General features: G+C 38.3%; 1 protein-coding gene across 1 annotated transcript; it reads right to left on the bottom strand.

The window, feature by feature from the left end:
* Nucleotides 1-12112: 12112 nt before the first annotated feature.
* LOC114471057 (ras GTPase-activating protein-binding protein 2-like) lies at nt 12113-18566 on the bottom strand. The gene is made up of 13 exons (XM_028459597.1): nt 18464-18566; nt 17520-17638; nt 17375-17447; nt 17052-17225; nt 16582-16672; nt 16448-16497; nt 15498-15591; nt 15093-15221; nt 14842-14960; nt 13291-13429; nt 13044-13172; nt 12793-12911; nt 12113-12270 (listed from the first exon to the last, which is right to left on the bottom strand). Exons 2-13 carry the CDS (start codon nt 17612-17614, stop codon nt 12175-12177), a joined length of 1308 nt encoding a protein of 435 aa, XP_028315398.1. The 5' UTR covers nt 17615-17638; nt 18464-18566; the 3' UTR covers nt 12113-12174.
* Nucleotides 18567-25623: the final 7057 nt, after the last annotated feature.

Genomic DNA, 25623 nt, shown 5'->3' with positions numbered 1-25623 from the left:
CCCTCATCAATATCTAAACTGTAATGTAATGTAGTGACCAACGGTGCTCTGAAGGTGGCAGCAGCACACCTTTAGATGATAGATTAGCCACTGATGCTACCATTAGCTAAAGAGAAAGAAGCAGGGATGAGGGAGATTATGGTGCTATGAAGTGATATTGTGAAGTATCCAGCAGCTCACAGCTCCACATACTAACACAGAACATGAGTGGACCTGAGTAGATTATTGATTATGTTGTTTTCATGAGATAAAACCATCAACTAACCGGGCTAAACAGGTCATCTCTGTGTGTCGGGAGGAGGAGGAAGTTACGTCTGTGTGATTGACAGGGGGGGAGGCAGTCAGCAAAACATTCAACTGTGAGCCAGATAGTAGCACACGCTTGGATGAGAGATCACCTGTGATGGGCAGAGCTCAGAGGGAGAAGAAATGAGTTTACGAGACAGGAAATGGTTCTACAGAGTTGGTGCTGAAGTTCCCACCAGCTCACAGCAGCTCACACTCAACCACAGCATGTGTGGAACTAAGTGAACTATTGAGAATGTGGTGATGGTGAGAGAAAATGATCAAAAACGGGGCAAGCGGTGAGACTCTGCATGTCCAAGAGGAGGAGGAAGTTGTGTGTGTGGAGAATGACGGGGGAGAGACTTGGAGGAACGCCAAAATACAGGAAGAAATCCATTCAACCCTGACATAGAGAGTAAAATAATAATAATGGTCTAAGTGTTGTTTTTGTAGTTTTATAGAAGGAAACCAATGTTGAGGTGTCACTCAAGCAAGAAAAAAAAAAACAAAATGCTTTAAAGTCACGAATAGATTTTTTTCAGAAAAAGACGTTTTTTCTCAGTTTTTTGTCACAAAATGGTGATTTGTGTGAAACTTTCCTCTATTCAACTGATGATTACAGAAGAACAAAACAAGCTAGAAACATAATTTTTTTTTTTCGGATGAAATTAGAGACTTTAATATTTCAGAATTCAGATAGTCATAGTACAAAATATTCTGTGGGTCTTTAAAAATCAGTCAAAATGCTCAAAAATGGCTGGCACTGAACGAGTTAAAATCAATTTTAATTTTTCAAAAATTTCAGATGACCCCACATGGGGTCACGACCCAAAGGTTGAAAAACACTGATTTAGTGGATCTTGAATATATTTATGGTCTGGGGTGGGACCCTCTAGTACCCCCTGTATACCCCAGCTATAATCAATAAAATGACTTCCAGGAAACCAGGAGGCATAAATATTCCCACTCTGTGCACAATGTGGACGTTTTCTCTTTAGTTTTTTAAAGTTGGAATTTATTACATTTATAGAAAGAAAATTCAGCTGAACATGAGTTTATGTTTTACTGATTCTGTACTTCTGTTTTTCCTTGTTTCTACAAAATATGACAGGACAAACACTTTTTTCAAAGCAAACAATAAAAACTATAGAGTTGTAAATCTGTTATTTTAGTATTTTTGACTAAAAAAGACATTGGTGCAACTAGAAAGCTAATTTATCTCTTATTCATCACCTCAAAAGTTTCTTTCTTTTTTTTTGGGCAATAAATCCTGATCTGTATCTGACAACATTTAAATCTGACTAAGTGTGTTTTAGTGCATGATTTAGTAAAAAGTCAAATTCATTCTGCCTTTAAATATCAGCATTAAAAGACTTTAAGAGGCAAGAACTGTCAGAGAAGATAAATATGGAGAACATTTAGGAATGTATTTCATTGTGCTCTGACTGCTGTGTTTAAAATATTTATAAATACATATATACATATATATCTAATGAGGAAAACATGCTTTGATAGTTTTACTAGACACTCAGAGGACATTTATTATCTCACACTGCTTTCTATTCACAACCAGAGTTTATTGTTTTAAAAATGACTTTATGACATTTAGTGAGAGATGATTTTATTGGTTTTCCCTTCACTCACTGTTTCCTCTGTTATTACACAGAGAAATGTGACGTTCATTTACAGTAGCAATAAACAATGTGTAAAGAAACACAGCCATGAATAACGTAGACATTAGTGAAGATATGTGCAGCTTTAGGACAATTCATTATAACTAAGTTTTTGATAAATGGGCGTGTCATGACTCTTGGACTGTTTTATTATGCTAGCATTTTCTATTTTTTACACATATAAAACATTTAATATTTAGTGCTGTCAATAGATTAAAAAAATAAAAAATAAACTTTCTTAAATTTATTTTCTTAGTTTATTAGGAAATATGAACCCAATGGGGCTCTATTTACTTCATTTTATTGAAAATTGGGGTATCTGATCATTAGAATGAATGATGTCATCATTATCTGAACAACATTTAACCTTCAATGACAGGACGCCATCTGTGGAACGTGTGTGAGAAACAGCTGATGTCAGCGTTTTGAGGAGTGTGTGTGTGTGTGTGTGTGGGTAAAACTATCCTCACTGTGAGTTACAGTGACTCAGCAGAATCAGCAGTCTACCTCTCTGAGCAGCACTAACTAAATATTAGTTCTAAACAAATCAAACACTGTTGTTTTTACACATGACAGCGGCTCCAGAACACCTGAACTCAGCAGATGCGTTCAGGGCCCTCGTAGTTCTCCATCATCTCCCCTATTGTCCCACACTCACTGTGTTTATCCTTCATCCTTCCTCACGTCTATTTGTCTCATCTCCTCTGCTCCTCTTCCTCACACACGCACGCACGCACACACACACACACACACGCACACGTCTTATTTCTGTTGTGCTCTCGTCCACGTGCACAATCACTGGTGACAGTTTGACGGACACAAGCTCCGTCCAGTCAGGCCTACTGAGCGTGTGATTGGTGGGAGGACAGGGCAACGATTCTATTGGTGGATAAAGAATGATGATGACCCCACTTAGTTTCAGTCCAAATGCTGTTTGATGTGTTTAGATTAATCTCTGTTTAAGGGATGGACTCCAGGAAAAAGCAAACAGTGTGTGTGTTGTTCAGATATGTTGTTAATCAGGCTGGTGATAGAAATGTTGACCACAGTATGAGAGTTTTTCCACTTCCAGAACATTCTCTGTAACCAGTCAGTGTTTCTAAGCCTTAGTAAGCCACGCAAAGCTAGTTACAAAGTTTCTGCCAGTGTGTGTGTGTGTGTGTGTGTGTGTGTGTGTGTGTGTGTGTGTGTGTTGGGCTCTAGATGTTCCACATACAAAGTTACTATTTGTGTCAGAGAAGAGAGGGAGGGAAACATGGAGTTAAAGAGAGAAACAGTATTTTGGGGTCACTAGCGTTGCCCTATTTAGCATCTCAGAGGCACAGCACACACACATTAATACACACTAGGAGTGTGTTTTGCTGACTAACGTCAGCTCAAGCAGTGACTAAATATTACCTTTAAACAATAAATCATTCTGTCTCTATTCTGCAGGTTTCTACCATGAATGTAGTGGTTTAGATCATTCATTCTCTTCCATTCTGTTAAAAACACACCCAGGGCTGAATATGTAACAAACACACATTCTTAAAAGCCCCTCAAAGCACACGTATATTTTACCTTTAAATGCAGTCATGACGGTCATACATCAGACTGTACATCTCAGTGCAGCACATTACACACTTCTGTTGTTAACGCTTAGAAACGCAGCGATGGACTTATAGTCAGAGCCTCACCCTGAATCTATCACCCTTCAGAGGATGTGTGAGACAGGCAGAAAGGAAAGGAGGAGCAACAAAGAGTTTAAATCCTTTATTGTTTTACTCTTGTTGAATCGTTGCCAATAGCATTTCAAACTGAAGCCTTGAAGTTTGTTTCCTCTCAATCAGACATTGAGGGTTGAAAATAAATCAACAGGATTATATAAGATTATAAGTGCTGTTCTCTCCAGTGGCTAAAACGTTTTTATTCTTCCATGATTACGTTTTTCAGCCGTTTCCATATTAAATGTATGGTTAAAGCTCAATGGAAACACTGTTTACACAATTTTGGTCACATGACCCCTTCTCAACAAACCTACTCTTGATTCCAGCACTTTAGCAAACTACAGGCCTATATCTAATCTTCCTTTTATTTCAAAGATTCTTGAGAAAGTTGTGGCGGCTCAGCTCTGTGACTTCCTTCAAAACAACAGCCTGTTCGAGGACTTCCAGTCAGGTTTTAGAGCTCAACACAGCACAGAGACTGCTTTAGTTAAAGTAACTAATGATCTACTCTGGGCTTCAGATGAAGGACGACTCTCAGTGCTGGTTTTATTAGATCTTAGTGCAGCTTTTGACACTATAGATCACTATATTCTACTAGAGAGATTAGAGAAATTACTTGGAATCACAGGGACTGCCCTAAACTGGTTTAAGTCCTACCTATCTGATAGGTACCAGTTTGTACACGTGAATAATAAGTCTTCTGTGTACACTAAAGTAAGCTACGGGGTTCCTCAGGGCTCTGTGCTAGGTCCAATCCTCTTCTGTATCTATATGATCCCCCTTGGTAATGTTATGAGAAAATACTCTGTTAACTTTCACTGCTATGCTGATGATACCCAACTGTATGTATCAATGAAGCCAGGTGAGACAAATCAGCTATCTAAACTTGAGGCCTGTCTAAAGGACATTAGGGCCTGGATGGACCAAAATTTTCTTCTTCTCAACTCAGACAAGACTGAGGTCATTGTACTGGGCCCGCGACACCTTAGAGAAACCTATGCTAGCCTAACTGCCCTAGATGGCATTACTCTGGCACAAAGCACAACTGTTATAAACCTTGGGGTTCTATTTGATCAGGATTTATCCTTCAACTCTCACATAAAACAAACTTCAAGAACTGCCTTCTTTCATCTCCGTAACATTGCTAAAATCAGATCTATCCTGTCTTAGGGCGACGCCGAAAAGCTAGTTCATGCTTTTGTTACCTCTCGACTGGATTATTGTAATTCTCTTTTAGCAGGCTGCCCGAGCAAGTCGCTTAAGACACTTCAGCTGGTTCAAAATGCTGCAGCACGTGTACTGACTAAAACTAGGAGAAGAGATCACATTACTCCTGTATTAGCCTCTCTGCATTGGCTTCCCATAAAATATAGAATAGAATTCAAGATTCTTCTTCTCACTTATAAAGCCCTAAATGGACAGGCACCAGTCTATCTCAAGGAGCTTGTAGTGCCATACAATCCCCCCAGAACACTACGCTCTCAAAATGCTGGACTACTCGTTGTTCCATTTGTCTCTAAAAGTAGTATAGGAGGAAGAGCTTTCAGTTATCAGGCCCCACTTCTCTGGAACCATCTACCAACCACGGTTCGGGGGGCAGACACCCTCTCTACCTTTAAGGTTAGGCTCAAAACATTCCTCTTTGGTAAAGCTTTTAGTTAGGAACCAGCTCATAGCTCATAGTTAAGATGCAATAGGCATAGACTGCCGGTGGGGGGGTCTGGCATGCTCAGTTGGAGAGAGGTTGGAGAGGGCGTTAAGAGAGAGGTCATTTAGGTTAGAGAGGGACCGGAGAGGGTCCCATTCCTCTCTCTAACACTCCCTCTATATCTGCTTCTTCCCTTGTGTGTTTGCTCCTGTTCTCCTTCTGGCTTTTGTCTTGCAGGTCCGTGGGATCCTCAGTGTGGAGTTACAGAGTCTCAACAACTCTGTCTCCACCCTTTCCTCTGCACACACCCAACACAGCATAACGTGGATGGCTGTTCATCATAGGAATGGGATCCACACAAGGTTCCTGCTGCTTAACAGAAGGTTTTCCTTGGAGCCATGATGAATTCATGTTGGGTGTGGGATACATATGTATGTGTATATACGTATATATGCATATGTGTGTATCCATAAAATGAAGAGTCCGTCCTTAAGACTGCTCTACTCTAAAGTGTCTTGAGATACCATTGGTTATGATTTGGCGCTATACAAATGAAGATTGATTAATTGATTGATTGATTGATGACCACTTCTGTCTGAGAAAACATACGTGTGACCATTAGAGGAGACCCAGACATTTATTATTATTAGACTTGATAATGATTAGTGCCACGTTAGACGTGAAACACCAAAGGAATACGGAGTGTTCTAAGGAGGTTTGGAGCATCCATCTTCCTGTAGAGTCTCACAGGAGTTACCAGGCTCCGCCCTCACAACGACCTTCAATGGAAACCTGTTCAAAGAGATATTAGACTTTGTGGAAACTTCAGAAATCTCACTTTTATTTTGTGAAACACTGTAATGGAGACTCAGCTAGTGTCTGGTGTCAGTGATGTATTAATGAAGGCTTGTAACACCTGATTTCCTAAATATCGCTTTACTTTTGCAAAAAATTGTCATGGAAACAAAACTTGTGTCAGCTTCTTATAACTTTATAGCATTTTCTTTATTTGGAAAAACGTAAATGCATATGTGAAATGAAAAAACGGCAATATAATATATTAAGATGTATGACTCTCCTGCTTCCCGTAGTAGCTCAGACGCTGTAGTGTCTACAAAATGGAGGACAACGTGGATTCTCCGTCAACTCATAATTCGGTTGTATGTAGTGATGCCCTAAAAAACAACCCAAAAAACAGCAAGTGATCAAACACCACGGTCAGTGTTCATCTGTAAACGTACCAACGTGTCCATGGAACGTCCTTATTCAAACACGTGACACTAAAGCTTGTTCTAAGCAGAGGTTGAGATGGAGCATGGAGTGAAAACAGTGATGTGTTCACTCTCAGGTGCTGCTCAAAGCTACACAACAGTTAGAGCCACACCATTGAGACCATGATTGGGAAATGAAAAGCTACGTCAAACACAACACTAGTCATGTTTGAATCACATACAGGCCCAAACATTGGTGCAGTACTGAAGGAGGAGCTAATGAATGGAAAGACCCTCAGACTAAACATTTACACACTTTATGTTACACAAATAATAAACACAGTTAGAATGTTTTTATTTTTTTATTTATGAAGCTAAACACTCCCACGCACTTTTTATATCGTATCGTGAGCTATTTCGTAATGTGAGCCCATATATCGTATGTCATATGGTATTGTGTGTTGAGCCCTACTGATGTATACTGCACCCCCGTGTTTTGCACATCTCTGAGTGCTGCTCCTTCAATATTTCAATTTACATTTGCAAAGAGCAAAACTTCTTTGTTACTTTCTCAGCAAACAGTGGGGGGCTTTCCAGGTTCCTGCGTTGCAGCAATGAAAAGTATAATTTTTTGTGTTGCTAGAAATGTCTAATGCTTGGAACTATTTTTAAAAGTTTTCCACTGGGGACTGTCTACTTTACCGTTGTTGGCTCATGAATGTTAAGTTTTCTCCAGGCAATCTAAAATGATCTAAAACATGTCCTAAGAAGCACTTTTAGCATTAAAGAGCAATCAAGAAGCTAAAGGCTCTAAAGCAAACATCAATCCACCATAACAACTAAACACAGCATCACCATGTTTACTGTGAGCTCTGGGCTCCACTATCTGACCTGTGTCCATAGATCTCAGAGACCTGCTGGGTGCATACCTGACTAACATCTCACTGATGTATTCTGGACCAAACCCATTCACAGATTTATACACCAGCAGCAGAACTTTACAGTCTCCTCTGAGGCTGACTGGGAGCCAGTGTAAAGACTTTAAAACTGGACTAATGTGTTCTGACCTCTTTGTTCTGGTTCAGACCCGAGCTGCAGCGTTCTGAACCAGCTGTAGATGTTTGATGAAGACCATTACAATAGTCCAGTCTGCTGGAGATAAAAGCATGGACCAGTTTCTCCTGATCTTTCTGAGTCATTAAACCTTTCACTCTGGAGATGTTCTTAAGGTGGTAGAAGATGTTTTTGTGATAGATTTGATCTGATGCTGAATGTAAGATCTGAGTCAATCAGAACACCAAGGTTTTTGACTTGGTCTTTATCTTCTAAAGATCCAGACTCAGATACTTGCTGACAGCAGTCCTCTTTTCCTTGTTACCAAAGACAATCACCTCCATCTTGTCATGGTTTAGTTGAAGGAAGTTTTCACTCATCCAGCAGTTTACTTTTTCTAAACAGTCACACAACACCTCAATGGGACCATAGTCATCTGGGTTCAGTGATAGATATAGTTGTGTGTCATCTGCGTAGCTGTGATAATCAACCTTACAGTTGTGTAAAATTTGTCCTAAAGGAAGCATATAAAGGCTAAACAGAAGAGGTCCAAGAACAGATCCCTGAGGAACCCCACAGGACATTGGTAATCTGTCAGATTCAAAGTTTCCAGTGCTTACAAAATAACTTTGCTCCTCCAAGTAGAACTTAAACCATTGCATTACTTTTCCATTTAGTCCAACCCATGTTTACAATCTGTGCAACAAAATTGTATGATCTACAGTGTCAAATGCAGCACTTAGATCCAATTGACTCAGTTGGTTGAAGACCACCTTCTCAATGATCTTGGCCATGAATGGAAGGTTCTGATTGGTCTATAGTCAGCCAGTATAGAGGCATCCAGTGTCCTCTTTTTTAACAGAGGTTTACCCGGGGTTTCCACTGGATACGTCTCCGCTGCGCCACGGCACCGATCCGGTTTTTCACCGCTGTCCGCCATCGGGTAATTCACACCGGTTGAGTTTTGAGTGCGCCGCGGTGCGCTCCGGTTGAACAAGTGTGACGTCACGAGACAGAGCAGTTCTCACAATATTTATATAATCGCGCGAGAACGCGGTTAAATGTATGTGTTATAAACACAACAATAAACAGATAAACAGGTCAATGTTCCTAACAAAGGAGAACTAGAAAGTTGGACTCTGGATTTGTCATAGACACATTTTTTATCAACAGCCACAGAGACGAGATAAAACTGTAAAACCAGTAAAACATGAACTAAATCAAAGTTGCTGCAGTTTACAGTGAGTTACAGTATGAGAGGAATCAATATAGTGGATGTGAATTGGTTTTTACACATTATGACGTTTTGGTGATGTATTTACTTGAAATATAATCTGAAGTGTTTTATTTTGAAAAGTAACCATATTTTATTTTATTGCGGAGTACGTGCTTAATTTCCTGTTTAGCTTCATTTGCTCTGTGCTGATTGATGCGTCGTGCTCCGGTGTCCACCAGAAATAGAAGCCCTGTGTATATCTGGTGGAGGGAACCGGACTACCACATCTGGGAAGGAGCTGACACGCAGCGCAGCGGACCTGGTGGAAATTAACACATAGAATAAAATGGAAACCTATCAGCTCCGGTGACGCGGCGGTGACGTTCCGCAGCGGAGCCGCATCCAGTGAAAATTGGGGGTTAACAGCAGCTACTTTCAGGGATTTTGGTACGGTGCCTGATTGGAATGAGCAGTAAATTATCTGACACATCACTGCTTAAAGTAGGATTTTATTAATATGTGTGTTAACATATGTTTTACCTCATTAACAAATAGAAATCACTAGACTGATATGCTGCCTTGTTATGTAGCAAATGTTGCTAATGCTAATGCTACACCACTTTAGTTAAACAAAGTAAAAAGACTGTGTGACTATAATAACTTGTCAGCCCTTTTGTTTGATTTTAATTGTACTTGGAACCAGTTTGATAAATTACTTACAAACAACTTAAAAAATATTTGAAAATGACCTCGTCTTAAGTGATCTTTTATTCTTTTTTTTTTTCCATTTAAGGCGCTGATTTTAAGTAAGTGAATTGGTTTGTTTTATTGGTAAATAACTTTAAAATAGTCTAAATGATTTGAATGAAACAAAAAATTGTGATTTTACAAAGAAAGAATTGTGATGTGATTTATTTTTTATTTTTTTCTCTCCATATCACCCACTCCTACCTGTGTGTCTGTGCTAGACATTAACTTTAATTAAAACTTTTATTCAGCTACTAGCTGAATTACACTTGTAGGTTATATCAGCGTAATAAACGAAACAAATGTATTACAATTTAAATCTAATATTCATTTAAATTGTTCTTATTTGATTATTTTTGTATGTAATAGTGTATTTCTATGGACGTTGAATATGCTGCTAAGACATTCATTCAATCAAATCACTTGATGTTTGAATGTTTTTACATTATTTGCTGTTTTAATTTCCTCCTTTCTGTTGCAGACAAGGAGAGCTGAGGTAAAGGCCACAGGGTTTTAAGTGGGAGTCCCTTACCTCTGTCATCACAATCTGAGACAAACACCTCCAACATGAGACATGTCCCCAGCTAAATGACCATTTCTGGTTGATTAAAACTAGCATTAGGATGCTACAGTGCAGGAAGAGCCACTGGCATGGAGATGATGACATCATTCTGAAGGTAGAAATCAATATTAAAAAGTGACACTTTTTTTTCGCAGGAACGCATCAGGTGACTAAAGTCTCACTCTTGTCATTTTCTGAAACTTGGCAGCCCTGCTAAGGCATGTTAGCAGCTAGTGCTAAACAGAAACAGATAAAATACTAGCTTAACAAAAGCATTGAGTACATGGTAACAGCGGTCTATGAATTCATATAATTGTAGTTTAACATCATTTTAGGAGAACTATGTATTATGTACATATAAGGAGTGACGTCACAGTTTGTGCTTTATACAGAAAGCCTTATTTATTTAATTGATATGTATAAATGACTTAACATGATCTATAGAGGTAAACATATAATTATTAAGAACGTTAATATTTCTAATTTAGCCGAGACCTTTTTACTTTTAATAAGTGTATTCTATATGTAAACTTGTGTTTATTAGTATTCTGTGTCACTCGAACTCATAATTAATAACTTTTATCTGCTTTGTGCTGCATCTTAAATGTGTACAGCTTTTATTCTATTTATAACTATATAAATATGTATCAATTTCTAATCACATCATGTATATCCTATGACTTGGTTTGCTTGATAGACGAGTGGATTCACATTCTTTTTTTGTGGTGATGTCATCGACGACGTCGCTGGCAGGAAAACCAGGAGAATGAACTTATAAGGCTGGACTAAAGGATGAATGGATGGGGCTTTTTTAGCTTATGTTGGTTAAAGTTGCTTTATAAAGCACCACCAGAAAATGACACTATTTTTACGAAATAGTTTCTTTGTGCAATATCTTTGCACCTGCAATTGTTTAAATTGATGTGTTCGTTACTGCATTTCCAGTATTATGTTAAATCTGGAATTTTTACATCCTTTCACAAAATGTGAATGTCATTAGTAAAACATTTTAGTCCTGAGTATTTAGATTAAAAAGAATACTTGATGAACCAACCGACCACTATCATTTATAACAATGTTTAAAAAAAACAAATATTTTGAATGTGTTACTAAGATATTGGCTTTATTTACTTGTTTGTGTTCTTTTGTGTATGTGAAACTCTTTTATCAAAATTAAATAAATTGTCAAAAAGTACTGTTGCTCATATTTTCTCCTCATGTTAAGCATCTTTGTGGATATGGTGAAGACCACTATGCAAGTGTTAGAAATGATTCTGATAATAATATAACAAATGTAAATATAATTACCTGGTATATAAAAAAACCCGCTAAATAATCGTTAGTTGCAGCTCTAATTGAGGCTCCAACTAATGAGACAAAAAACAGTTTTTGAAACAAATCTCCAACTGCTTTCCAAGGAAGGATGTCCGTGTAACATGACAAAAGGACCTATTAGGGCATTATGCATAGTCCTCTCAAAAAGAAAAAGTAAAAGGCTTTCCCCTGGAGCTGTCCACATTTTGCATCTCATCATTTTCAAACAGTAACGGGCAGCAAACTACCGTATAAAATGTGCAACAGAGAGATTTGATGGAGAAGCACCCCAGTTAAGTCAAGGCATATAATAAAATCTCTGCAGCTTACCCCTAATGATGGGCTGTTTTATTGGAGTTAGGAGTCTCGTCTGTCTCTTCTAAAGTGGCCGATTTCTCCTGGTAGATTTGCCTTTTTTCCCCAAAAAAATTTACAAATTTAAAATTCTTAATTCTTGAGATACCCGCGAAGGAAGCTCAGCTCAAGACTTGGAAGCAAAATTTGTTTGCCCATTTTTAGTTTTGTCTATACCACAAACAACTGGTTGACAGGCTAGGTCGCATACCAAAGCAAAGAAGGAAAAACAACTACATCTTTTTTTTACATGAGGATTTGACTTATTTAACAAGAACGATTGAAGATCACATTAGACTTCATCCACTCTGTTGGCAATTCTTTTCATAGTGGGTCTGGGTCGTGAAGCGACCTTCTCCATGACTGCCGGCCTCGCGGAGGGGGGCGGTCCGCTATCGTTGCACCTCATTTAGCGACGATTTTGCGACGTTCACGTTCACGGACTGGCCATGCCTTCTTCTCCTCCACATGCAGATGTACCTCATCTCGGAACCATATAGGCTGTAGAGAGATAATCCAAGTCAGTATATTTAAAATAAACCTTTAGATACAGTCACTTAATTCCAAACCCCTCCCACATTATTCACTGGTAATTTCTCCTGTCTTGACGCGTTGCTGTGTCACTTGTCACTGGTGTGTCAAACTGCCTCAGCAGATTTCTAGACCAAACATGATTAACTTCAGCTGCAGCAACCGTGTAAAACAGTTTCATAAAGTAATGTTGATTTGTAACATGAACATTTTGTAGTGAACTACAGTTTAGAATTTTCTGATACTTTACAGCTGGAAAAGGGATTTAATCACGCACAAGAATGATCAACTCCTGGGTAATAAAGCATTAGGAGACAAAATCACTTTTTAAATTTCATGTTCCATTATTAATTCAGTGTAAAACAGTGAAATGATTTAAACATTTGATGCACCAGGCGGGCCAATCCCAACTACACCATCCAATTAAATCAAGAACCAAACCACCACTATGTGAATGAAAGTGGGTAATGAAGTTTGATAAATGCCCCTTACCTCAGCCTGAAGGATATTTTGAACAGGATCAGAGCTGTCGAAGACCACAAATCCAAAGTTGGGCAACTTTCCACTAACACCCCTGGTGTTAATGCGCAGCTCCACCACATTTCCATATGCTGCGGGAACACAGATGCAGGACAATTTACCACAAAAATCGGTTCAACTTATCCCTCTTTTTCTTAACCTTATATAACTAGCATATCTTTATTTAGACTAGTGAAACTACTGGTGTTTGGCAAAAAACCTACTCATGAATAATTCCTTGAGCTCGTTCTCATCAGTGTCATGTGGAAGATTCCCAATAAACAGCTGGTGACTGTCAGGGTATGGAACAATACGCCTGTTGTCCTTAACCCCAGGCTCACCATCTCTGCCACCTGCCAGTCAAAGCAACAAACAGAAGAGAAGTTACACACCGGGTCACTTCTGTAGTGTTAAATACAGGACCAATATTCCTAAACATAAGGAATATTTATCTTCATTAACAAAACTCACGCATCATTCCACTTCCCACGATGCCATGTGAACCTCTGGGTCCCCGATTGTTGAGCCTCATTTTCTGTTCACGTTCACGGACTGCCCACGTCTTCTTCTCCGCCATATGCAGACGCATCTCACCTCGGAATAGTATGGGCTGTAGAGAGATAAAGGAGGTCTGGTGTTACCTAATTTGAAATGTTATTACTGGGCAGCCCAGCTTACTGTGATTGTAACTGGGATCAGCAGAGGCAAGGAGGCAAAGTGGACCCAAATAGAACAGGGTGAGGTTAGGGATGCAGTTATTTGCTCTGCCCTTTGTGGACTTGAAACTTATTCATAAAATGAAGATTGGAAATGAATGAATAAAACCTAATATAAAGGTTTGGGCAGAAGTTAAAAAGATGCTTAAAAATAGTGGATCTATTTCTCCAACAATGTCCATAGTGGGCAAAATTGATTTTCTACCTTTGATTTCAGATCATGGTTTTAGGAGATGAGCAGCTAAAGGTCTCATTATCTTTAATCAATTATTGGAAGGAACACACTTAAAATCTTTTACCAAACTGTAGGAATAATTTCACCTTTCCTCAAATCATATTTACAGGTATTTACAAACTAGGCACTACTAGGCTTGGGCCATATCCAAATTTTGATACCGTTGGTTTGGAATCATATCCATACCAAACACCTCAAGGTTCATGGAAAAACAACCCAACAACATGAGCAGATCTCCAATAGCCTGATATTTATGAGTAGCTCATTAACAGCCCTGGTGTCTACACAATGGAGAAGATGAAGACTTAAAAAAGCTTGGATGCATATATTTTCTTTAAGGTTGACTCATGTATGTGTTTTTGTGTCTATATAGGCCTGTGTCATCATGATACTTGGCTCGTTACGCATTGTGGCTATGCTAGGCTAGCGCCACGAATAATATAATAATATAATATCAATACAGTCTAAATTAAAACATAAATGGGTATATGAAGCACATTAGTTTATTTAATATACTTACAGTTCATATACAAGGAACGTGTGTGACAATATTAACTTTTCAAAACTGAACCTTTTCACAATATTCTAATTTTGTGAGACACATTATTTTGGGTTTTCATTATCTGTAAGCCATAATCATCAAAGTTTCAAGAATTGAAGGCTTGAAATATTTCACTCTGTGTCATGAGCCTATATCATATATGTGTTTGACTTTCTGAAATGAGTGACCAAAAATATTAAACTTTTTTAAGATATTTTATTCATTTATTTATTTTTTTTAGAAGTACCTGTATGTATACGACATGTTTTGTACCTTTTTTATACTTCTTTGTTTTATATCATTGATCCTGTCTGATAATGTTCTATGTTTTGAAAAAAAAAAGTCTAAATAAAAAGTTGTAAAAAAAAAATAAATACTTTGAATATTCGGGTTTACAATGTCAGTGAAATGATTTAAACATTTGATGCACCAGGCGGGCCAATCCCAACTACACCATCCAATTAAATCAAGAACCAAACCACCACTATGTGAATGAAAGTGGGTAATGAAGTTTGATAAATGCCCCTTACCTCAGCCTGAAGGATATTTTGAACAGGATCAGAGCTGTCGAAGACCACAAATCCAAAGTTGGCCAACTTTCCACTAACACCCCTGGTGTTAATGCGCAGCTCCACCACATTTCCATATGCTGCGGGAACACAGATGCAGGACAATTTACCACAAAAATCGGTTCAACTTATCCCTCTTTTTCTTAACCTTATGTAACTAGCATATCTTTATTTAGACTAGTGAAACTACTGGTGTTTGGCAAAAAACCTACTCATGAATAATTCCTTGAGCTCGTTCTCATCAGTGTCATGTGGAAGATTCCCAACAAACAGCTGGTGACTGTCAGGGTATGGAACAATACGCCTGTTGTCCTTAACCCCAGGCTCACCATCTCTGCCACCTGCCAGTCAAAGCAACAAACAGAAGAGAAGTTACACACCGGGTCACTTCTGCAGTGTTAAATACAGGACCAATATTCCTAAACATAAGGAATATTTATCTTCATTAACAAAACTTTTCCTGTTTGTGATTCTAAGGAACACCATTTCATTGTGACAGAGGCATGCAAACAACATGAGACGTGTGTGCGCCCATTCACAATCCTACAACTAAACCCACAAGAAAACACCAACACGTGAACCACTCCCTCCTCTAGAAGTTTCAATCTCAGCCTTACCAGGTCTAGGGCTTCGTGGAGGGAAGCTTCGTCTGTCATGAGTGCGCTGGTTTCTGGGAGGCAGGGGTGCCTTTGATTTGGACCCAACTCTGGGCTACACCAGATAAAACAGACAGAACAAAAAATTAAAAGATGACCCCCTTATTTGGCTGCGTCTTTGATCAATGTCAGCTACTGTTGAGTCAAAAACTCAACACATTCTTCAGAATAATATGTTCATTACAATTTAATTATGATTATGGTAATCAGTATTTTTTTTCCAATTGCAGATAAATTTGAAATATTATTTTTCCCCTGTAAGTCAATTACAATTCTCAATTACTACTTTTAATTTCAATTACAATTTTACAAACTTTTATTAATATAGTGTTGTGGTGATTGTACTGTATGTGCTTTTGTATGTGTACAATGTCATGCATTGATAAAATGTAAAAGCCCAATAGGGACAGGAGTTGGAATTTAGCTCTGCTGTAAACTCTTTGTAGAAAATATCAGTTACATTCACATTATTGTTACTATGTAAAACTGTATTGTCCCTATTATATTATGTGACACACTTGCCCCTCACTCTTCTGACCCTTACACCTGTAGGGGTGTAAAGATTAACTTACAGGTGTTTGGAAAACTTGATTTGAAACATATTTTAATAATTGTTAACTACGTGTGTGTAAGCCATAGAACTGTTTTGCGATTAATCAAATTCTAATTGACAATTTTTACATATTTTCCATGGTAATTACAATTACAAAGTAAATTATTTGAACTCATTTACAATTCAAATACGATTACAACTGCAACAGATATTTTCAATTACAATTACAATTATAATTAATGATTTAGTGTAATTAATTATCAATTGCGCAATTATAATTATAATTGACCCCAACTCTGACCATCACTGTACTTTGTCTCATATACAGTTTTAAATAAACTACAGACAACTGCTTTACCTTGGGTGTCTGTGGTTCAGGCTCCACATCTTCCTTTGGTTCTAAGACGACTGAACAGAGGAATGAGGAAAATTAGTACAACACTCAGAAATTAAACAATAGAGATCATAAAAAAACAATAATGAGCATCTTACCTTCATCAAGCTTAGCATCAGATTTTCCAAATGCTTCTTCCACATAGCAGAAGATGTTGCTGTGTATATCATACTTCTTGGCAACCGAACCCTGAAAACATTCATAGTACCAATGTTACACCCCAACTTTCAAGCACGTGTTTATCACAAATGACCCGTGACCACTGACATCACCAGTCCCATTGCGTAATTAAGAATTGGTCTATTGGTCTACTTAATCCATACAGTGGTCAACAGATTCATTGAAGCCTTCTTTCTTCTAGCGTGCTCAAGTATATTTTATTAACTACGGCTTCTCTTTCCAACCATCGTCAAGCTGTGTTGACAGGGCATTGGATTGCTCACACAAAATTCTACTGTTCAGTCAGAAATAAAATGACCACATTGATAAATGTTGTGTAGTGACGCTAAAACCAGAATGGAACAAAATTATTTTTTAGGTGAACAAGATGATGCAAAAAAATACTCACTTCTGGAGCAAGCACAAACGTCTGCATGAACTTCCTCATTGGTTGGCCACTGTTGGACAGCTCTCCAAGTACCTGTACAACAATTCTATTATTCAGCGTGGCATGGGCATCCACGCCCCTGATCTTTGTGTGGCATTCCCTGATCTGCAGTGACGTGATCTTCTCATGGATTCCCTAAAAGACAGAAAAGGCACAAAAAGAATTTACAATCAAAAATAAAATCCACCTTCAATATTTATAAATCCTATGCTTTCTTGTTAAAACACAGCAGTGATAATAAAACACAATGAATCACATTTATTTCAAGATTTGGCAAAACCTACCGCTTGTCCATACACAGGTTCAGCCAGGTTTCCATCCGTATCAAGTCCTCCATAAACATAGGAAGAATTACTCCTAAAACAACAACAACAGCATTTTATTTAATTATTCTGGTAATTGATTATAGCATTTGAAGTCTTTATTTACCTGTGCAAAACACCTGGAGCCTTGTTTCGGAGTCTATAATATTGCCTCACAAACTCTTGCGCTACAAACACGGGCCTTGACTTCTCCATCTCCATTTCTTTGGTAAACAATATTAGATGCTATAGAAGAAAAAATGGGGAGGGGGGAAGACATCAGACAACATCAAATTGTCTAAAATAAGTGCTATCTAATACAAATGCTTTATAACTCAATGTGACAATAATCATAGGGTTTTAGAATTTTTTTTATATTAAAGATCATTATAGAGCCTAGGGAAAGAAGCAGATTAGTCTACAAACCTAAATTTGGGGTACTGACTGGCAGCATAAATTTGCACTTTTTGTCAAAAATAAATGTTGCATAAATGTGGGGGCAAGCAAATCAGGTTTTTGAGCCCGTTGATCTGTTAGGGGTCATGGTAGTTCAAGGACTCATTTTAAGACACATTCAGATTAATGGTCTCTATGGGGCGCCGATTGTAAAGTTACACATACTGAAATTAACAGCCACTTTTTGCAACATTCGACAACAAACCACATTTAAAAAACATGTATGAAGTTTTTGTTACTTTTGACCAGATTTACAACAATATTCATGACATTTCTTTTCTTTTAAAAATATGTCAATGTCAAATCTTAATCAAAAGGTTGAATGTTAAAGCTAAATGTTAAATCTGATTATAAATGTCAAATCTAAATGGTAAATCTAAATGTTAAATCAAAATGTTAAATCTGAATATAAGAGTTAAATATAATTGTTAAATCTAAATGTCGCAGGTGAAGCTATACAGTATATTGCAAAAAGTTGCTGTTTTTTTGGCATGCGCCAACTTTACAAACGGCGCCCCGAACATCTTCGAGGTAAACAACAGAAAAAATGCATCATCACATTCATCAAACACCTATTACCAGTGCTATCAGGCTAATTTAGCCGTTTCTACATACCAACGCAGTGTGCTCTGACGACGGTCCAAAGTACTATTGTTAAAGTACTTCTTGTTCCAAAATTAAACTTTGATGTCTACCCGTGAGTTACCATGACTACCTGTCCACAGTGCTGTTCTAATTTATCCTGAGTTACCATGACCACCTGTCAACATCAGTTCTTTCAATTTTAACTCAGATTAAGTAACTACAGTGAAGCGCCCGTAGTTCCATAGTTAGACTTTGATGTCTAGCCATGAGTTACCATGACTACCTGTCCACAGTGCTGTTCTAACTTATCCTGAGTTACCATGACTACCTGTCAACATCAGTTCTTTAAATTTTAACTCAGATTAATAACTAATATTATTAATTATGAATAATCTAGACTTGTTAATTTTATTAAATGACCTTGAACCGAACACTGGCTGTGTAAACCATTTGGAGACAACTACGTACAAGGCCTTATGTCTGTTTCTTTATTTCTCACGTCTCTCACATGTTCACACAGGAGTATCACGTGTGGTGAAGAAGTGTTCACTGGTTTGATATAAATTTACACTTTTTCTAAGTGGACAAAAAACTTCAATGACACTGCTCCAACTCATCCTGTCTAAAGCTAAAATGCTAACATTAGCCTTGTACCCAGTGACGTGCCGTGACCACTAGGGTTGGGTAGGCACGTTGCAAATCGAGACCACCAGCTACAATTTCATATGTTTCTGCTGTCAAGTGTTAATTCAATTCAAATCAACTTTATTTGTATAAAGCAATTCACAACAAAGTCATCTCAAAATATAAAATTCATAATAAGAAAGAAAAAACCCAATAAGATCCACATGAACAAGTGTTTAGCCATCTAACAAAATCAACATCATAAACACCATTAAAGAAACATGAACAGTTATTTAAAATAGCCTCCATACTCTCCCAACAAGAAATATCTCATGACACGACAGCACATCTGTTGTTTGTGTTGGAAACACAGAAACATGGAGAAACAACAACAACTCAGAACAGCCTCAGTGAGGAGCATCCACAAAGTCAATCCTTCCTTTTGTTCCATTCACTGTAGAAAGTACCAACAATGTTCTGACCTTACCTTTGCTGAAGGTCTGGTAATTCAGGTGTTGGTCTCCATCTTTTAAAAGCTGTCGTTTTTCCTCAAAAAAAAGTTTCTCTATCATCTCTGGTGCTGTCACCCTGCCTGTAGTGTTGTCCCGCCCACTCGCTAGAGAACGTAGCAGCAGCGGTCACATGGCATCTATTCACTAATGTACTGTGAACTTACGTAAAGCATTTAGCATAGCACGGTTACGTCCAAAAGCAGCTCTCTATGCTGCCTTTGGACGTAAATGGGTGTCATCTTGGGGACCTGACTGCGCATGCGCAAACATGTAAAAACACGCTCTAGGAACAGAGGCAGAGGAGCAATGAGACTTTAAGAGGGGGCGTGGCCTCCCTCTGGCTTACAGCGGAGTAAAAAAAAAAAAAAACTGCAGCTGTTCCAGGAAATAGCGCTGTTTAGTCATTTGGGCTATGAAACGCACAAAATACAGACACTTTCAAACTTATAGGTACTGTAGGCTATTGAAAATGGAAAAATAAATAATTTATAATTATATTATAATTAAAACAAATAATCAAAATGTCAATTCACCCTTGGGTAGGCACTGCCTACCTTGCCTACCCTGACGGCACGTCACTGCTTGTACCTCACATCATATTTTAGCTCGCGAGCTAGCTCAGACAGGCTAACTTGTGGCGTTGTTGTTTCACTATTACTTTTGAACACCTTGACAATGAACAGGATGTTGCAAGATTGCTTTATTTTAACACAAACATCCAACGCGCAGAGTAAAAGCGGTAAAACAGTGTGGCAGACACACCGCTCAACCAGTGTTTCGATGAGACTTGGGACCATATTACCAGGTGATCAAGTGTTTTCTTGTGTTGCAGGTTACCGACGCTGTTGGTTTGCTCTATAAACCAACGCTACTTTAATAGGCGCGAAATAAAGTCTGAACACATTTGGATTTTTTCTTTAAACTTGTTTCATGAACACAGCTCGTTTATATCGAACAAATGCATCCAGCAAAGAAGAGGCTCGTTCTGTTACAATTTACTATGAAGAAAAATTATTATGTAATTGTACACACCAACAGTAGTCAAAAACTAACAACAGTTTAACAGACATTAAACAATGAGTGCAAATAATGGAGGGAGAAGTTATATTTTACAGGTTTCTGAGCGGCCGCTATCAACACACAGTGATGCAGTTGGAAGTAAATCCTCAATAAAACGGGATGCCAGTTGAACCGGGACACTGTTGAAAACCGCCGTGGTGCTAAGCGCTCTGATCGAATAATAATACCTGCGCTATGAAATATATCCCCCCAAAATAAGCAGTGGGGTTACCTCTGTGTCGAACCAAAATACAATTAAAACTTATGCCAACAGACCAGCCATAATCAAGGAAAGAAGTCAAGTGCTTAGCGCCTTGTCATGACCAACAAAGGAAGGGAAATATTCATTAAATACAGTAAATGACAATACAATGATTTTTGTAACCGATTTTCTTTGCAAGATACCAGACAGGTAACTTTAATTATTAACTGGCAGGACTCCACCAGCCCTGGTTACAATCAGACAATTAGGCTAACCTGAAGCTAGCTGCTAGCCAGCCACCAAACACCAAAGTGAACACAGAAGATTGTTAACTTACCTTGTGAAAGACCTATATCAATCTATGTAAACAAAGATATATTAAGTAAATAAGTAATGTTTATTTGTATAGCACCTTTCACAGACAGAGAGGACGCAAGATTCTCCACAGAATTACAATAGAAACATAAGGTACATTTACAGTCACAAAACATGATGGTCATATAACAACTCTTAATCCACTGGAATTAAAAAGCTTTCTGAAACAAATAGGTTTTCAGTTTGCTCTTAAAAACATCAGCAGAATCATGTGAGGGCAAAGAAGACAAAGATTGTTCCAGAGCGTTGGTGCGTCGGCCTGGAAGGGGTGATCTCCTCTGGTCCTGAAACCAGTACGAGGGACCACGAGCAGGTTCTGATCCAGAGACCTCGGCCTCCTAGAGGGGGTATAAGGACACAACAAGTCTCTAATGTTGGAAGGAGCCTGACCATGCAACGCTCTGAAGGATAGCACCAGGATTTTAAAATAGAAATGAAAAGTGACTGGGAGCCAATGAAGGGCTTTTAGAATGGAGTAATATGAGCTCTTCTGTTTGTGTGAGTCAGTAACATCGCCGCAGAGTTTTGTACCTGCTGAAGACGAGACAGCTCGCTTTTGTATAGACAAGAAAATAAACTGTGACAATAGTCTAAACGAGAAGACACAAAGGCGTGAATAATCATTTCAAGATCATCTCTGGACACAATTGTTCTAAGTTTAGAGATTTTCTTCAGTTGGTAAAAACAGTTCCTTGTTAGCAGTTTTGAGTGATGCTCTAAGGACATTGCTTTGTCAAAGGTAACGCCTAGATTTCTGAGGCTTGTTTTAGCAGACAAACTCAGGTCGCTCAGATACTGGTGAATCCCTGGGATGGCGTCATCAGGGGCAATCACTAGTATCTCCGTTTTGTTTAATTGCAGCGAATTTGCGCCGAGCCATTTTTAACTTGTGCAATTTCAGCAGAGAGCTTAATTTCTGGGTCTCAGAGGTCTTAAAAGAGTAAATAAAGCTGAAAATCATCAGCAAACAAATGATAGGAAATATCATCAAAGCGCTGAATAATTTTTCCTAGTGGAAGGACATAGATAGCTTCAATTTATTGTTTGACCCATGCAGTCTGGAACAGCAAATGCGTTTCAACCGAATTAGCCAAGAGAATGCTACAATGACATCACGCACATAAATAAACAACTCTTTACACATGAAAGTCATCACTTTGAAATTGTTTTTATTCCGTGACATTTCTGTCTCTCTCTTACTGCCGGAACCATGGCCTGTACGCAGACTAAGCGGCTGCTTAGGGCCCCTTGGCCACTAGAGTGCCCCAACCTGGGAACCCCACTTGCATGTTACTGGTACTGCTGTGCATTGCCCAAATCAAAACTGAAAATCCTATTACTCTTAAACATGTTTATAAAAAATGCCTTACCCTTTAGCACTGAAAGAATATCTGTCATGTTTTTCTATTATCTCTTCTTCACTGCTAGAATAGCTGCATGCCAACCGACCACTGGGTTACCAGCGCCCTCTGCTGGTCAAAACAAATATCTGATAGTTTAACATACAGTACACTGATTAAAATTCATTTCAACTCAATTCAATTCAACTTTATTTATTTAGCGCAAATTACAACAAAGTCATCTCGAAGCGCTTAACAAAAAAATAAATAAAAAATAGAGTCCATAGTAAGAAAGAAAGAACCCAACAAGATCCACATGAACAAGCATTTAGCGACAGTGGAAAGAAAAAACTCCTGCAGAACCTGGTTCAGAGGTGGCAGCCATCCGCTTTGGCTGGTTGGGTTAGTGAACAGAGGGGCAAATAGAATAGGATAGAAGGATAGTCCATCTGAGTGTCCCAAACAAGTTGAACAATGAAACAATTATCAGTTCATCCAAGTGTTCCAGACTCGTTGAGCCGCGGACCATTGATCAGTCAATCCGGGTGAACCAGTCCAGACTAGGCGTTTGTTCTGGGACCTCATGATTTACAAATTAAGTGCTGCATATGCTCAGGTGGATGATGGTAAAATGTGTGATTTTGTCTGCATTAAGACCATTAAGGTGGTTAGAGAAAGTAGATTAATGGAGCCATAAATATGGTGAAAGTACAGTCATGACATTGTTAAAATAGATTGATTATTTTAAGCTTACCAGGGGCTCAGGTCATCTCTAATACACAATAAAGGAAGTTTGATTAAGTTTGTTCATTACCACAATAAGAACAAGGCCAAAGAAATCTGTGCTAGGAGGACGGTAGAAGCAGAATACTAAAACAAGCTTAAGATGAGGCAGGTAAACTTGTACACAAAGAGTAAGTCATTCAGTGCCAGCCATTTTTGAGCATTCTGACTCATTTTAAAGGCCCACAAAATATTTTGTACTATGACTATTACTATTACTACCAGATTCTGAAAGATTGAAGCCTCTACTTTCCTCAGACTTTTTTTTTTGTTTCTGGCTTGTTTCGTTCTCCCGTAATCAGCCATTGAATAGAACAAGTTTTACACAAATCTTCAGTGTCAGAGCAAAAAGCTGAGAAAACAGCCTTTTTCTAAAAAACCCTGTGACTTTAAAGGTTTTTTTTTTTTTGTTTTGCTTTAGTGACAATTCTAACATCTGAACTTTGTTTCCTTATATAAAACAAAAAAACACTGAGACAGGGCTTTTGATTGCAAAATTTCTATTATTTATCTATCTGGGTCAGAGTTGAATGGATTTCCTCCAAGTCTCGTTCCCGTCAGTCCGCACACACGCAACTTCCTCTTCCTCCTGGACATGCCGAGTGTCACTGCTTGCCTCGTTTTTTATTGTTTTATCTCACCATCGCCACACTATCCAATCGTCGACTAAAGTTCCACACATGCTCTGGTCGGGCATGCGCTGCTCTGTGCTGGTGGGAACATGGACATCATCTCTTGTAGCACCATTTTCTGTCTGGTAAACTCCTTTCCTCTTCATCTGAGCTCTGCATCCAAAGGTGCGCTGCTACCATCGACACGTCACCTATTATTTTACCATCTGGCTCACAGTTGAGGCCCACCCCACGTCATACCTGTCAAGTTTTGAATTTGAAAATAAGGGAAATTTTCTGATGCCCAACCAAGCTACAGTATCCCTTATATTTTAAGATAGTACAATAAATCTAAAATACCCACTCATCAACCACTTACTAAACACAATGATGTGATTATAATCTGGTAGGTTGACCTTTATTAACATTGAAATGCTGTGAACATTCCTACTAGGGCTGGTGATATGAACCAAAACTCATATCCCAATATATTTTCTCAAAATAGTGATATACAATATAAATCTAGATAATTTTATCAAATGAAGTCTGACCAGAAAGACAATTCTTTAATTTAACTGAGCTTTACATGCTGTTCTGAAAAGTAAAAACAGCGAATCCTAAAACTAGTATTTTGATACATATTAAGCTATTATGTATCAAATCATAAGCTATATATATATATGAAATATTGTAGTTTTCTATATCGCCAAAATAAAAAACCTCAATAACACAGATGTAACTTCCTCTTCCTCCCGACACGCAGCGATGACCGTTTTGGCTCGTTTAGTTGATGGCTAACACTAGGTTAATGCTAATGCTATTGCTAGGCTAACGCTAAGCTTAGGCTGTTGTTAATGTTAGGTTACTGCTAATGCTAGGTTAGTGTTAAAGCTAGGTTAATGCTATTGCTCGGCTATGCTAATGTTAATGCTAACCAATGCTAATGTTAATGCTATTACTAATGTTAATACAAATTCATGCTAATGCTAATTCATGCTAATGCTCAGATAATGCAGTTTAAGGTGGGCCAGCACCTGCATTTTCTTCAGGAAATACAAATGTTCTTGTTACGTCTGATTCAGTCAATGAATCATCAAGATGAGTCTCAGAAATAGCAACAATGTTGATAGAATTACTTTAACAATATTCTCTAGTTCCCTAACTTTATTGCATAAACTGAATACATTCACATGTAGACTCGCCCTTTTTCAAGACCCGTTTTAGTGCAGGCATTGACAGTAGTGGAATCAGTCATATGACCTCACAGTGAAACATGAAGTAAGACCATACATTTGTTTGCTTATTTTGCATGTTTTTGAAATCATTTTCTGTATTTCTGTTGTCACTTTGTTTTTGTTTTTTTGTCATTCTAGGGGTATGCTACAAATCCAGATCACCTCTTATTGCGCTAAGCCGCTAACTTCTGGGATTTAAACAGTGTGTGCTGGAGTACAAAGCTTGCTAGAGCTTAATTACTATGGCAATTAATGCTGAACAACTAACCTGCTCACGAGCAAGTTTTTCTCTGGCTTGGATGTTAGCGAGTTCTAAAGCCCCGCCTCCTGACCAATCAGAAATCTTAGGAGACAACCTGCCCAACTCAAAACTGACAGTTGCAGAACTTAATTTGGCTTTACAAAATATGCAAAATAATAAAGCCGGGCCCGGATGGATTTCCGGTGGA

Source organism: Gouania willdenowi, chromosome 10 (genome assembly GCF_900634775.1).
Source record: "Gouania willdenowi chromosome 10, fGouWil2.1, whole genome shotgun sequence".
Taxonomy (NCBI): Eukaryota; Metazoa; Chordata; class Actinopteri; order Blenniiformes; family Gobiesocidae; genus Gouania; species Gouania willdenowi.
The sequence above is the reverse complement of the archived record's forward strand: the minus strand, read 5'-3'. Positions and strand labels throughout refer to the sequence as shown.

Bases quoted from the DNA above. Each gene is read 5' to 3' on its own strand.
- LOC114471057 (XM_028459597.1), bottom strand. From the start codon at position 17,614: ATGGAGATGGAGAAGTCAAGGCCCGTGTTTGTAGCGCAAGAGTTTGTG. The intron at 17,448-17,519 runs GTAAATAAAGAC...TTGTTGTTTTAG, and splicing joins GCTCCAGGTGTTTTGCACAG to GAGTAATTCTTCCTATGTTT. The intron at 15,222-15,497 runs GTAAGGCTGAGA...TTTGACTGGCAG, and splicing joins TCCACGAAGCCCTAGACCTG to GTGGCAGAGATGGTGAGCCT.